General features: G+C 45.6%; 1 protein-coding gene across 2 annotated transcripts in view; it reads left to right on the top strand.

The window, feature by feature from the left end:
- Positions 1–11,845, top strand: part of LOC121003407 (oocyte zinc finger protein XlCOF7.1-like) — a 47,917-nt gene extending 36,072 nt beyond the window's left edge. The window contains exon 7 of one of the 2 annotated variants that reach the window (XM_040435250.1): positions 8,186–11,845. In XM_040435250.1, coding sequence (XP_040291184.1) covers positions 8,186–8,937 — 752 coding nt within the window. In that variant the 3' untranslated portion in view covers positions 8,938–11,845. Of the gene's footprint in view, positions 1–8,182 lie in introns of both variants that reach the window. The other variant, XM_040435249.1, reaches the window with a different exon arrangement.
- The last annotated feature ends 4,316 nt before the right edge of the window (positions 11,846–16,161 follow it).

Raw genomic sequence — 16,161 nt, 5'->3', positions numbered from 1 at the left:
GCGCCTTGGCCTACATGTCAGGCGTGCACCATGTGATGGACTACATGGTGAACCTCCATGCCGTCACTTCTGGATACCGAACGATACCACTCCAGTAGTTATGTAAGTACTGGCTTGCACCCATCACTATGTGGACAGCATAGGCACTTAGACATTCTTCTCACACTGCTTTTGTCTATGTTTCTCTATAGGTACATCCTCCTATATGCCTCACTCTGTCTATGGTCTAATTTGATATGGAGTCATTTGCTTGAGTGATCACTCCCTTATACTATAATACACTGCAATACTTTATACAGTTGTAATAGTCAGACCGACAGGAGCTAAGCTATAACACCTTACCCCGTGTCCCCTGATGATTTATGGGGTTTAAGGTTCAAGATTGTGGATTTTAGATATGTTACACCTATGAAACGCGTTGGAACACGCTCACATATCACCATAAATACGCACTCCTCTTGTGCTTATTGCTATTTAATTTTTTCACATCATTGATTTTGAGATATATGTTACTTTAGACTATTTATATCTCTACCTGCCTTGATATACAGGACCCTGCCCGTAGTCACTTTGTGATAGGGTTACCTAGGGATTCCGCATCAGGGCAAGGTTCCGGACGGGGCCACCCCTTGCGGGGCACGGACCCCGTGATAGGTCACTAGGGCCAGGTAGGTCAAGTAGGGAGGTACTAGAGTGAGTTTCTTCTCTGAGGCTACTCTAATACCTGGCTGTTTGGACACTTCGACGTCCTTCTCCCCTCCCTACATGAACATCTGTTGACGTACCTTTCTGCCCGATCGTGACCACCTCCTGTACTAACCCACTATTGGGGTTATTCAGTGAGGCCTTCTAAGAAACTGGTAAGACCTTTCCATTTATTTTATGTCTGATCCTAACATCACCCTTAGGGTTTCAGATACTAGGGATCACATGGTCCTTCCCTTATAGGCCCTGGTGCTAATATACCGTAGGCCTAGGGTGTATGACACCTGTGTGGGTACACAGCGTTATATACGCGGCATAACCCTCCAGGGGTCTTGTCTGTCTTTTTGTGTTTTTGTTTGTAAGGGGTCTTTTACTCCCTACCCTGGGAGAATAGACATATTAAAAGTTAGGTTTTAAAATTGTTACTGCTCCCCTTCTCTGCATATCTTTACTTCCCTGAGCGGTACCCAGGTGAACTGCCCCTGCAGTCATATTTCCTGGGAAGACACACTATTTTCTATTATTTATCTCTAGGGACATGGCGGGTTTTCTTACGGCCGGCCTGGATAGGGAGACATGGTTAACAGAGGCTAACACTGTATTTTCAGACCAATCTTTCACCCAAAAGAAATATACTCCCACACTCAACGGGGCTTTCTCTGAACTTACTCGCATATATAAAGAACACATCAGTTCCTGGTGGGAGCTGCAGGGGTTAGAACACTACATTAAGCAAGGAATAGTGCCCCGGGGTCTCCGTATTTCCCTTGCACCAGCGTACCGCATCAGGAGTCCAGAACTCATGGTGAGGTGGGAAAAGGAGGCAACCAGCAGCTCCCTAAAGTTTATGCAACTTCTCGTAGACGAAGAAAGGGTCATACTTGCGCGGTTGGATAAAAATCTAGCTGAACAGATAGAGATCGTCAAGAAATTCCACTCTGACACAGAATTCAGTGTTAAGGAGAGTCTACTGCAGAATACAATAGAGCGCTACCAATACCATCTTAAGGAGCGCAAGCACAAGCAGTTTACTAGGGATCTGCAGGACTTCAAAGACAACAAGGTATACTTGTTTCTCACGAGGCCAGGCACGTCCGATAAAACTGACTTGTCCTCCACCGACACGGAGGCCTCGGATACCGATAGAGACAGATACCCTAGGAATAGAGGTCGGGGGAGAGGTGGCTATAGAGGTAGAAGACGGGGAGGTGGTAGATACAATACGGGTCAATTCCCAAACCAACCACAATGTCCCCCCTCTACCCAACCGCCCTTCTCCACGCAGCCCTCCTCCTCCTCTTCTTCCTCTACTTTTTTAGGACAAGGGACACACTATCCGCTGCGCAACAGAAACCCCACGGTACAAAACGTGTAAGATTAGAGGACGACAGGCTAGTCATCAACCTGTCCTCTCGCTCCTTGACTATGAAGGAGAATAGCCTGCTGAGAAAGGGACTTTCCTTTGTCCCGACCCAAAGGTATGACGTTTTCCGCTGGGTCAAGGATCTCCACCTGTTTGCCAGGAAGCTGAAATGGCACAAGCACTTTAGAGTCAAAGACCATAAAGAAAGTCGCGATCTAGGCATCCCGGTGGAGATCCTTGAGGATGTCCATCTCCTATACAATTTGGATACGGTACCCGCCAACTTGGAGGGGAAAGGCCCCTTTACAAACCTCAAGAAGAGAAGTATAAGAATGCCCCCAGCAGGTGAAGTCTCATGTATAGATGTTTTCATTAAACAAACCGTAACTGAACTCTGCTCTCTTGAATCTACTGCTACTCGGTTTAATTGTAGCAGAGAAGAAAGAGACATCATCAATTCTCTTGAGGGTGACAAAAACATAGTCATAAAACCCTCAGACAAGGGAGGAAACATCGTCCTCATGGACACCCTAGCATACAAATCAATGTGTCTGGCCATTTTGAACGACAAAACGGGTTATGAAATCTTGCGGAACAACCCCACACTGGGTTTTCAGGGTTAACTGTGTACGATACTCGCTAGTGCTAAAACTGCCCAGCTTATCAATGGAGATGAGTTTGAATTCTTATATCCCCTCCACCCGGTGACAGCAACGTTTTACTGTCTCCCCAAAGTCCACAAGGACACGACACCGATGAGGGGGCGCCCCATTGTGTCAGTGATGGGCAGCCTTTCGCAGAATGCGGGCATTTACATCGACCGTCTCCTCAGCCGGTTTGTGCAAGCGTTGCCCTCCTATGTAAGAGACACTGGGGATCTTCTAACCAAACTAGAGCACATCTGCATTGAACCCGATTGGCTCCTGGCATCAATCGACGTGGAGGCACTATACTCCTCCATCCCTCACGATAAGGGTCTGGGGGCAGCCGCACACTTAAGAGCAAGGGGGTGCCAGCATTCAGCACACAGCGACTTTGTACTGGAGCTCCTACAATTCGTTCTTACCAGGAATTTTTTCCTGTTTGATGGCCGCACGTACCACCAGCTCAGGGGCACGGCGATGGGCAGCTCTTGTGCGCCCTCGTATGCCAACCTGCTCCTGGGCTGGTGGGAGGAGACGATTGTATTTGGGGACGCGCTTAGCAAGTCCGTTGGACACGTTGCTCTTTGGTCTCGCTACATAGATGACATTTTCATTCTGTGGAGCGGGACCGAAGGGCAATTTGATAGCTTTGTCCAAGAGTTAAACACCAACTCTATTGGACTTAAGTTTACCTCCTCCATCACGAGGGATAACCTCCCCTTTTTAGATATTGCTATTTCCAGGGATGATGTGGGCGGGCTGAGGACAACGATATATCGTAAACCGACAGCCACAAACTCACTATTGAGGTGGGACAGTTGCCACCCTGCGCCACTCAAACGTGGAATCCCTTTCGGCCAATACATCCGTCTCAGACGTAACTGTTCCGAACTCAGTGAATTCAAACAACAGGCAGCCATCATGAGAGCCAGGTTCTCAGAACGTGGCTACCCAGATAAAATACTGAGACAAGCGTATCAAAAGGCATTGGGACGCAGTAGGACTACCCTTCTATATCCTACCACACGCCCCAACACAGATTCAGCAAAAACGATAAGGATAATTGGCACCTATGACTCAGCTGCAACCCAAGTAAAAGGCATTCTGGGTCGCAACTGGGAGACACTCTTGATGGACCCCGACCTAGCCGAAATTCTGAGCCCGCACCCCTCGGTAACATTCAGAAGGGGGGCCAACCTAAGGGACAAGTTAGTACACAGCCATTTTAGTCCAGGTACGACCCAAGGGACATGGCTGGACAGAGACACCATAGGCTGCTACAAATGCGGCCACTGCAGTTTTTGTGACTGGTTGGTCAAGGGCAAATCCTTCGCGGCGAACCCCCCGGACAAAGTCCACATGATCAAGCAGTTTATTAACTGCCGCAGCATAGGGGTGATTTACCTACTTAGCTGCGAGTGTGGTCAACGTTATGTGGGCAAAACCCGGAGGGAACTCCGTAAAAGGATTAGTGAACACTTGGGAGACATCTGCAATGGGAGGGATACACCGGTATCCAGACATGTTCGGTCACTACACGGTGGCCGCACATCAGCCATTAAGTTCATGGGAATTGAACGGGTGAACAAACCACTCCGGGGGGGTGATTGGGATAGACGGATCCTCCAGCGTGAATGCTGGTGGATCTTTAAACTCAATACATCCCACCCCCATGGCCTGAACGAACAATTACATTTTGGCTGCTATATATGAAGTTCTCCTGCCCGTATATCATTGCATGGGTCATTGGCAGCTCTGCCTCTTATGTTTCCCCCTTGGTACTCACATAGCTAGAGTTCAGAATATAAGGTTCTCTCCGTATTTATTACTGCATGGGTCATTGGCATTTCTACATATAATGTCTCTCCCTTGGTATTTATATAGTTTAATGTCCTCACTACCAACTGTTTGCTTTTTCCTCCTTAACCCTTCCCCTCTCAGGCTAGCTAGTATTTCAGCCGGCCAAAATGTCCCACTAGGTCCAAATACTGAGGGGTTATTCTCTCCCCACCTGGGGAAGATCGGTGTAGTAGCCACTCGGTTTACTTTCCTTGTCTGGCTCCACCCCCTCTTTCTGCAGATTACACTGCAAGTGGCGCTACATACTGGGGTGATCTGAGGCCTTCCACTCCTCCCCCCTGAGTTGCGCCCATCGGACGGCCCGGTAGGCGTGGTGACGCGACTGCGTCACATTAGCATCACCTCCCCTTTAGCCTTACCCGATATCGTCGGGCTTCAGGGCACATGCGCTGTGTTGGGACGCCGCACCCCCTTCTGGCCCGATCATGTGACTTGATCTGGTCACGTGGGTCGACGTCGTACTGACGCATGCGCACTGACCGGCGACTCTCCCCTTCCTCTCATTTAAATACAGCGCGCCTTGGCCTACATGCCAGGCGTGCACCATGTGATGGACGACATGGTGAACCTCCATGCCGTCACTTCTGGATACCGAACGATACCACTCCAGTAGTTATGTAAGTACTGGCTTGCACCCATCACTATGTGGACAGCATAGGCACTTAGACATTCTTCTCTCACTGCTTTTGTCTATGTTTCTCTATAGGTACATCCTCCTATATGCCTCACTCTGTCTATGGTCTAATTTGATATGGAGTCATTTGCTTGAGTGATCACTCCCTTATACTATAATACACTGCAATACTTTATACAGTTGTAATAGTCAGACAGACAGGAGCTAAGCTATAACACCTTACCCCGTGTCCCCTGATGATTTATGCGGTTTTAAGTTTAAGATTGTGGATTTTAGATATGTTACACTTATGAAACGCGTTGGGACACGCTCACATATCACCATAAATACGCACTCCTCTTGTGCTTATTGCTATTTAATTTTTTCACATCATTGATTTTGAGATATATGTTACTTTAGACTATTTATATCTCTACCTGCCTTGATATACAGGACCCTGCCCGTAGTCACTTTGTGATAGGGTTACCTAGGGATTCCGCATCAGGGCAAGGTTCCGGACGGGGCCACCCCTTGCGGGGCACGGACCCCGTGATAGGTCACTAGGGCCAGGTAGGTCAAGTAGGGAGGTACTAGGGTGAGTTTCTTCTCTGAGGCTACTCTAATACCTGGCTGTTTGGACACTTCGGACGTCCTTCTCCCCTCCCTACATGGACATCTGTTGACGTACCTTTCTGCCCGATCGTGACCACCTCCTGTACTAACCCACTATTGGGGTTATTCAGTGAGGCCTTCTAAGAAACTGGTAAGACCTTTCCATTTATTTTATGTCTGATCCTAACATCACCCTTAGGGTTTCAGATACTAGGGATCACATGGTCCTTCCCTTATAGGCCCTGGTGCTAATATACCGTAGGCCTAGGGTGGATGACACCTGTGTGGGTACACAGCGTTATATACGTGGCATAACCCTCCAGGGGTCTTGTCTGTCTTTTTGTGTTTTTGTTTGTAAGGGGTCTTTTACTCCCTACCCTGGGAGAATAGACATATTAAAAGTTATGTTTTAAAATTGTTACTGCTCCCCTTCTCTGCATATGATTTTCACAATAAAAGTCTCATTTTAATCAGCAGGCAGCAAGCCTGGTTCAATATTGTTGATCTTGATGACAGGTTTTCTTTAAGGCTACATTCACATGTGAAAAAATAGCCATAAAAAAACAGACACAGTCTGTTTTTCATGACCATTTTTCAACCATTTTTTCATCCATTTTCTGGCAGTCTGGACGTTTTTAAATTGCTATTTTGCATCTGTTTTTAATGGCCGTTAAAAATGGACATTACAAATGAATGATCTTAATTTTTTTAATTTAAATGCCCAACTCCTGCAGTACACATAATGTCCCCCATAGAGCCCCCCAGCAGTAATAATGTCCCCCATATTAGACCCCAGCAGTAATAAAGTCCCCCATAGAGGCCTCCAGCAGTAATTACTCCCCCCATAGTGGCCCCCAGCATTAATAATGTCCCCTATAGTGGCCCCCAGTAGTAATAATATCCCCCATACTGTCCCCTAGCAGTAATAATGTCCCCCATAGTAACCCCCAGCATTAATAATGTCCCCCATAGTGGTGTCCTCCAGCAGTAATAATGTCCTCCATAGTAGTACCCTGCATTAATAATGTCCCCCATAGTGGTGGCCCAAAGCAGTAATAATGTCCTCCATACTGGCCCACCAGCAGTAATAATGTCCCCATTACCTCATCCACTAGCACGCGCATCCACACGCAGCGGCAGTCGCTCCTCTCTTGATGCTGAAGGACCTGTGCTCCCAGAGTGATGATGTCACTACGCTCTCCCATGTGATCATGCTGGGAGAGAGTGGTGACATCATCACGCTGGGAACACAGGTCCTTCGGCATTGAGAGGAGCGAGTGCCTCTGTGCGTTCAAGTGGATGAGATTAGTAATTTATTTATTTTTAACTCCTAAATGGCTATTTTCCACGACTGTACCTATTTTAATGGCCGATAGATGGGTGCACTCGTGTCGAACTACCATTAAAAACAGTCCCATTATTTTCATTGGGGTCCGTCTAGTCATGAAAATGTCCAAAAGTAACACGTCCTATTTTTTGACAGCAACCATTGACTGACTGTTAAAAAAAAAGTTCACATGAATAACCCCATTGACATTTATTGGTTTTAAAAAACGGCCATGTGGCGGCCCTGTTAATGTAGCCTCAGAGAGATGGTAGATTTTTCATCAACCAAATGTTGCACTAGTCTGTCAGAGTAATGCATCCATTATTTTTGCAGATCCATTGTAACAATACCTATTCATGTCCACAAGACGGACTAGTATAGGACACACAGTGTTCTAACAGCAAAATATTTCCAGCTCGCCTGCTCCACTCTATAGGCATGCAAGGAACCCCGGATCAGGGAAACAATTTCTTCAGGAACAAAAAAAAATACAGCACATGCACTACGGATAAAATCCAGCCTTTTTATTGTGATTCTTTTAAAAATTCCATGAGCTGATCAGAGCGCTTTACGGTCTACGCATTTCGACAAACTGTCTTATTCATGACCAACACACGGTGTTCTGTCCAAACTTTTTGTGGCCCCATTGAAATGAATGGGTCCGCATCCAATCTGCAAAAAACGCAGACCAAACATACGGTCATGTGAATGGGTCATGATGCATTGTGTGCTTGTGTTATAAACAGTGGCTAACTGCTCCATAACCTTTGAGTATGTACATCCTGAAGCATTTGAAAGTGGAGCTGCCGCCAGGGAGCCAAGTGTAGAAGCCCTGTTCAAGGATTTCTCCTATTTTTAATCTAGAGGGCTGTGTGCAAAACCCCTATTCTGATGGCAGTTATCAGTCATTTATGGTACATTCTGTGGGTATGCCATACATGCTATAATAATAAAGAAATGTTCCTTCTTTTTACAGAAATGTGTGTAATGGCCTCAGAAAATGTAGCTTCTGTTGTGGTTTGGAAAATTAATAACATTAAATTGTTTTTCTTTTTCAGCAGATAATTACAACAGTCTGCAAGTCTCAGATGGACATCTTCTTACATACCAGGATTCTGAAGCAATGCCTAATGATACTATTCGAGATAATTTTGGAGAACGCTCCATTATATTTCCCTCAGTCCCTCCTGTTGCTTATTTACAGACTGTAAAGCAAATTCCAGGCCACAGAGGGGATCAAGCATTTGAACGATATGGGGGAAACTTCAAAAATAGATCTAATTCTAATCTGCAGAAAAAAGATGTGAGACCGTTTTCATGTTCTGAATGTGGGAAATGCGTCACCAGGAAGTTAGATCTTGTAAAACATCTGAGAATTCACACAGGGGAGAGGCCATTTTCATGTTTAGAGTGCAATAAAAGTTTTACCCAGAAATCCCATCTACTTCAGCATCACAAAATTCACACAGGGGAGAAGCCATTTTCTTGTCTTCAATGTGGGAAATGTTTTATCCAGAAATCAAATCTTGTTAAACATCAGAGTGTTCATACAAAGGAGAAACCATTTCTATGTTCAGAATGTGGGAAATATTTTACAAGCAAATCAAATCTTGTAAAACATCTGAGAATTCACACAGGGGAGAAACCATATTCCTGTTCAGAATGTGGGAAAAGTTATACCAAGAAATCAAATCTTGTTGATCATCAGAAACGTCACAGAGTGCAGAACCCATTCGATGCTCAGACTGTAGGCAATGTTTTGCCCCATGTGTGGGGCTCCAATGTGACAGCTGCTTTAGGATCTGATACCTGAAAATGTAGGCTTAGAAATGTCTCTGAAGCATCAGTCACCCTGAAACTTTACACCATGTGTAGTTAGTCTGTTGCAGATGCAAATGTGGTTAGAGATGAACTCCTCATTCAAATAGGTATAAATGCTAATTTATTATCCATTCAAATATGTGACATTTCATCCACTTACACTGCAACTTTCTCAAATACAGTTTGCTGTCTGGATGCAGATAGAAGAGGATTATAGTCTTGTTAGTAGGAATGTGAGCGGTGTCGCTGAGGTTAAGCATGATCCATGACCACCAGTGACGTTGTGCTAGTAAACCAGTTGTGTATAGACAGAAAATCCATTTTGTACAGGAATTCCTAGACATGCAGTCCTTGCTGCAGGTATTGTAAAGACTGGACAGTCTTAATAATCTTATTAGTCTTCTGGAGCACCAAGAGGTGGTCAAATTAGAGGGGTCTGATTTTTATTTTTTTTAACAGCACCTTCTATGAACCTGTAAAATAGGTAACCCTCATTCCCCTTTACAATACTGTGTTTTCCCCTTGTATTTGTTTTTCCCCTGTTTCTGTGCCCTTATATGTCCTGCATGCCTGTATTACAGTCTCTGCCCCTTTGAATGATGGCTACCAGGAGGAATTGCATCCTAATGGCCAGCTTGCAGAAAGTGGAGTCCAGCATGTACATGAGGAGGGATCCATGCTGACAGTGGAGGCAGAGAGATGGTGCAGAGCATTGTACTGTATTATTACTGTGTAGCGAGGGACCATGGTAAGGCTTGAAGGGGCTGGCTGTATTACTAAAATACTGGTGGCTGGCTGTAGCGTGTCAGTGTACCTGCGGCAACTCTTATTCCTGCAGAATGTCTTAGGTGTAGTGAGAGGTCTTTGCACAAGGCCCAGCGGATTACAAACAGTGGGGCAGATTGCCACTGAGTGAGTGACACACAGAAAGGAAGCCTTTCTTGCACCAGCCTGAGAAGTTGACGTGTGCTGAGAAGGTTGAGTCTAGGTTAGTAAAGTTCTGTCTGCCCTTGTCTCTTTTCCAGCTGGGTCAGTCAAGCTACACAGTTGTAAGACAAGTCTAGTGGTGGTAGTGACTGTACAAAATTGAGAGCCATTGCCTTTACAGTGTGGGCTGTGAGAGACTGGTTGACCTGAGGGTCTGAAGGGCCTGATCCTCCAAGTTAACAGAGTGGAAGAAATGGAGGGACAAAGTATTCTAGCACTCTGTATTGGGCTATTGTTGGAAATTCCATTGAGAGGTTCCTTAGAGATGGTACTCTTTTTCATATGAACTAGAACTGAACTAGAGATGTGTTTGCCACCCTGCTTAGGGCGATACTCCAGTGTCTGTAAATGTCGATGTGAGGTGCTGGGTGTACACTTGCAGCCTACAGTAGCCGGGTTATCATCAAAGGTAGTGGCTGTGAGAACCAACATAGGCTAGTGCGGCCCCATGGGTAGTGGTTAGGCATGGCAACCTTGGTTTTAAGACTGTTTAAAAAAAGTAGTGCCACTGTTCAGCACAACTATTTTGTCCTTTGCAGAGGTCTTTGTCATTCAGCAGATCCCCTGAAGGCTTGTTCCAGTGAGGTACAGAAGTTCCCTTTCTGATGATGAGCATAGTACAGAATAATATAATCATAAACTAAATATATCTGTTATGAGGAACAGCCAAGATTTATTTTAAGTTAATGGAAAAAAAAATTCCTGTAAAACTACTGAACGACTTTTCAGACTTCCATTTGGAACCAATACGTTTATATGGAAGCCACATAATTCGCCATTATTCCGATTTCTAATTTAATCTCATGATCTTGTATATATATTGGCCATTCTGTTGTGGGAGAGAGCATATCTGCCTACATTAGGTTAAGGGCTCATGCACACGAGTGTATTTTTTTTTCTTATCCATTCAGTTTTTTTGTTATTTTTTGCTGCGAAACCATTCACTTCAACGGGTCTGCAAAAAAACTGAAATTACTGTGTGCATTCCTTATGTCTGCAAAAACAATAGAGCATGTTCTATTATTCTCCATATTGTGGACAAGGATAGGCATTGTTACAACGGATCCGCAAAAAAACTGATGCAATATGGATGTTGCACGGACCTCATCCGTACTTTTTGAGGATCGGAATATATATATATACGATCGTGTGCATGAGCCCTAACTTGCTGTGAGCAGCTGATCTAGAAACAAAGGAATGCTTGAATGTGCGCAGAACTATAGCTAAGGTAAACAGAGGTATAATTTCAGTAATGGAGTAGTTATGGTCCTAGTATAACCCAGAAATGGGAAAAAAAATCCTCTCATTTTCCCCTGTATTAGAATTTAGTCTCAATTTGGAAAAAAAAGAATGACAATTATAGATGGTAATCCGGACCACAGTGTTACTTACCCTTTAAAAAATTACAGACTGCAATCCTTTGTTTTTGCATTGGATCTGATCTAATAAAGCACGTTATGTTTTCTTTTTCTGTGTCCATTTATACTCCTTTCTACCAGAACTTACAGCAGCCATATTTGCCTTTTGTTATCCTATGGCTTTGAAGTGTCATCTCTGCAAATTCTTCTGCATAAATAATGATGTGCTGCAGCTTTTCTAAAGCAGAATGTCTCCATATATTTCAATGGGGAATGTAATCCGCCCAGAAATCCACATCAGATAACATCAAGATTCACAAAGATATCTGCGTCCTAATCCACAGTATTGTAAAAATCACAACTGCATATTTTCTGTCTGATTTTTACGCCTTGTGTGAAGGAACCGTCAAGCTCTGTAAATATTACTCCAGTATTGTGTTTCAGATACTTATGATTGCTACTACAATGTAGTTTGTGGAATACCAAACTGAGAAAGTTTGCATTGGAAAAGATTTTGCTCAAGAATTACAAACTTTAATAGGCGCTGGTTTCAATAAAGCCATGGAGAAAGTGAATTTGTCCCATCAGTTTTATTATTCTCAAAATGTGCCTATCCTTTTGACCTGTTGTGCGGCTTCTTACAGTTTAATTACTTCTGAGCATATTTTAGTCTTCAAAACCACTAAAGCCTGCATTAGGGTCCATTCACACGTCCGTAGTGTATTGCGGATCCGCGATACACCCGGCCGGCACCCCCATAGAACTGCCTATTCTTGTCCACAATTGCGGACAAGAATAGGAAATGTTCTATTTTTTTTCCGGAGCCGCGGACCCGGAAGATCGGCGGCGCGCTCCGAAAATGCGGATGCGGACAGCACACTGTGCTGTCCGCATCCATTCCTGCCCCATAGAGAATAAGAATGAATGGGTCCGCACCCATTACGCAAAATAGCGGAACGGATGCGGACCCATTTGCGGACGTGTGAATGGAGCCTTACATCTGCAGATTTTTCAGCACATTGCTAACGAGATCACAGAATTGCAGTGGCCAATATGGGGGAACTGCTCAAACCCCAAACACTGTAGCGTGTTTCTCATTGGGCGAGCAGTCCCACCACATGTGAACCACAGAAATATCGTGGCAGATATGGGGGAGCTGCTCAAACCCCAAACACTGTAGCGTGTTTCTCATTGGGGGAGCAGTCCCACCGCATGTGGACCGCAGCAAACGACCATCCCGAGCAATTAATGCATACAAAGCAGGACGCCAGCGCGGCCCACATGCGCCACAAAAGCATCCTACACAGACCAGAGCATTGTGCGGATGAAAATACAATTATATAAATCACTGAGGAAAATGCACCAAAAGGATATGCCACTGACTATACTAGCTGGTCATACAAGCAGATATTAAAAGCTGAGACTTTCGCCAATATATTCCTGTCAGGAAAATATAGGAGCCCATCATGCACCACGTCACGGTCACTCAGCATGGCACGGGGTCCTACCACTACGCTAACTATGGTATGAACAAGGTCTGAAGGTGATGAAATCCAGCTCACAGCCAAGCTTCCACACAACCGCCTAGCAGGACAGCCAGTGCAATGTGGATAAAGCAAGCCTGTAAGCCACACCCATATCAGACCCTGTGATGGAGGATTCCAGGTGCAAAGGAATGTTCAATTGCCAGATGAAGGCACATTCAATACATATAAAACAAAATCACAGAATTGCAGTGGCCAATATGGGGGAACTGCTCAAACCCCAAACACTGTAGCGTGTTTCTCATTGGGCGAGCAGTCCCACCGCATGTGAACCACAGAAATATCGTGGCAGATATGGGGGAGCTGCTCAAACCCCAAACACTGTAGCGTGTTTCTCATTGGGGGAGCAGTCCCACCGCATGTGGACTGCAGCAAACGACCATCCCGAGCAATTAATGCATACAAAGGAGGACGCCAGCGCGGTCCACATGCACCACAAAAGCATCCTACACAGACCCCATATCTGCCACGATATTTCTGTGGTTCACATGCGGTGGGACTGCTCGCCCAATGAGAAACACGCTACAGTGTTTGGGGTTTGAGCAGTTCCCCCATATTGGCCACTGCAATTCTGTGATTTTGTTTTATATGTATTGAATGTGCCTTCATCTGGCAATTGAACATTCCTTTGCACCTGGAATCCTCCATCACATGGTCTGATATGGGTGTGGCTCACAGTCTTGCTTTATCCACATTGCATTAGTTGTTCTGCTAGGCGGTTGTGTGGAAGCTTGGCTGTGAGCTGGATTTCATCACCTTCAGACCTTGTTCACACCATAGTTAGCGTAGTGGTAGGACCCCTTGCCATGGTGAGTGACCGTGACGTGGTGCATGAGGGGCTCCAATGTGTTCCTGACAGGAATATATTGGCGAAAGTCTCAGCTTTTAATATCTGCTTGTATGACCAGCTAGTATAGTCAGTGGCATTGTAATGACCGACGTCACGCACAGGGAGGAAAACAGGGAAAGCCCTGCCCAAGGGAGAGGGAAAGGTGGTGACCCCTAACTCACCTTGCGGCTGGCACCTGACTGCCCTGACGTCCCTAGACGGGTTCCTCACCCGTGCGGCGATCACGTGCCTAAACCCTGGCTTTCCCTAATATGAGCCCTGGATAGTGAACAGGCCGGTGGGATCGCTAGTCCACACCACTATCACTAAGAGGGAAACACCAGGGAGAGGACAGACAAAACATACAAACACATACACCCAGGTGGGCGACCACAATAAACCAAAAAGGTCCAACAGGGATCCGGAGGGTAGCGTACTGGACCAACTACCAGCGAAACGCAGCAACACAGCTCCAGAAGGTCAGAATAGATGTCCAGGCAGGAAGCTCTATCTCTAGCAACCAGAGAAGTGTGAGAGAGGAATATAAGGAGGTCTGGGAGTGCTGGACAAGGAACAGCTGAGGAGAAGGAGCTACGGATCCCTGAGTGAGCCAAAAGGGTTTGCTAAGCAAACCCAGAAAGCTACCATAAGGAAAACAGCCCTATCTTAAATAGAGCGTGCAGCCAACCGCTGCGACTTCCTGACCCCGGGTATAACGGAGTCAGGCGTGGTCCTCGACACCCTCGTGAAAGTACCCCCCTCTCTACGAGGGGCCTCTGGACACTCAGGACCAGGTCTCTCAGGATGAGAGGCATGAAAAACCCGAACTAACCTGTCGGCGTTTACCTCAGACGCAGGAACCCACATTCTTTCCTCGGGACCGTAACCTCTCCAATGCACCAGATATTGAAGAGAGCGGCGGACCCGACGAGAATTAACAATTTTGGATATCTGAAATTCTAGGTTACCATCCACGACAACAGGAGGGGGTGGCAGCGGTGATGGTTCTAGAGGTGGAACATATTTTTTGAGTAACGTCTTATGCAAAACATTATGAATTATAAAAGTCTGAGGTAACTCCAGGCGAAAAGCCACGGGGTTGATGATGGCTACAATTTTGTAAGGGCCAATAAACCTAGGACCCAGTTTCCAAGAGGGAACCTTCAATTTAATATTCCTAGTAGACAACCACACATAGTCATTCACTCCTAGGTCCGGACCTGGCGACCGTCTCTTATCAGCCATGCATTTGTATTTACCTCCCATATTTTTCAAGTTAGCTTGCACCTTCTGCCATACCGATGAAAGAGATGACGAAAACCGTTCCTCTTCGGGAACCCCAGAAGACCCCCCCTCTTTGAAAGTACAGAATTGGGGATGAAAACCATATGCACCAAGAAATGGTGACTTGCCAGTGGATTCCTGACGACGATTATTTATGGCAAACTCAGCTAACGGTAAATATGATGACCACAACTCTTGGTTTTCAGACACAAAACATCTTAGATATGTCTCAAGGTTTTGGTTTGTACGCTCAGTCTGTCCATTCGACTGAGGATGGAAAGCTGAGGAAAAGGACAAGTGTACCCCCAAACGGGAACAAAAAGCTTTCCAAAATTTAGAAATAAACTGGGTACCCCGATCCGAAACAACATCGGAGGGGACCCCGTGAAGCTTCACGATTTCACTGACGAATACCTGAGCAAGAGTCTTAGCATTAGGTAGTGTGGGTAACGCAATGAAGTGTACCATTTTGCTAAACCTGTCCACTACTACCAAAATAACTGTTTACCCGCAGACAAAGGTAAGTCAGTGATAAAATCCATTGACAGATGTGTCCACGGTCTATTGGGAATGACGAGTGGTAATAGAGACCCTGCAGGACGTGTATGTGAAACTTTTGCGCGCGCACAGGTAGAACAAGAAGACACAAAATCCAATACATCCTGACGCAACCTTGGCCACCAAAAACGACGAGACAATAGTTCCAAGGTTGCTTTACTACCCGGGTGCCCAGCAAGTGCCGAATTATGATGTTCCTTTAATAATTCGAAACGTAAGTTCAACGGTACAAACAATTTCTCTGAGGGGCAAGAGACCGGGGCGTCCCCCTGGGCCTCTAACACCTTCCCCTCCAAAACAGAGTGTACCGCAGAAACAACCACTCCTCTTTGAAGAATGGGTACCGGATCACTCACATTACCCCCTCCAGGGAAACAACGAGATAGTGCATCAGCCTTGGTGTTCTTTGCCCCAGGACGATAGGTAATCACAAAGTTAAACCTGGTAAAAAATAGCGACCACCTAGCCTGTCTAGGGGTGAGACGCTTAGCTGATTCGAGGTACAGAAGATTTTTGTGGTCCGTAATCACAGTGACGGGGTGGACTGCCCCCTCTAAGAAATGACGCCACTCCTCAAACGCAAGTTTAATAGCTAATAGTTCCCTATTGCCAATATCGTAGTTCTTTTCTGCTGCAGATAGTTTTTTAGAAAAGAA

Source organism: Bufo bufo, chromosome 6 (genome assembly GCF_905171765.1).
Source record: "Bufo bufo chromosome 6, aBufBuf1.1, whole genome shotgun sequence".
Classification (NCBI taxonomy): Eukaryota; Metazoa; Chordata; class Amphibia; order Anura; family Bufonidae; genus Bufo; species Bufo bufo.
The sequence above is the reverse complement of the archived record's forward strand: the minus strand, read 5'-3'. Positions and strand labels throughout refer to the sequence as shown.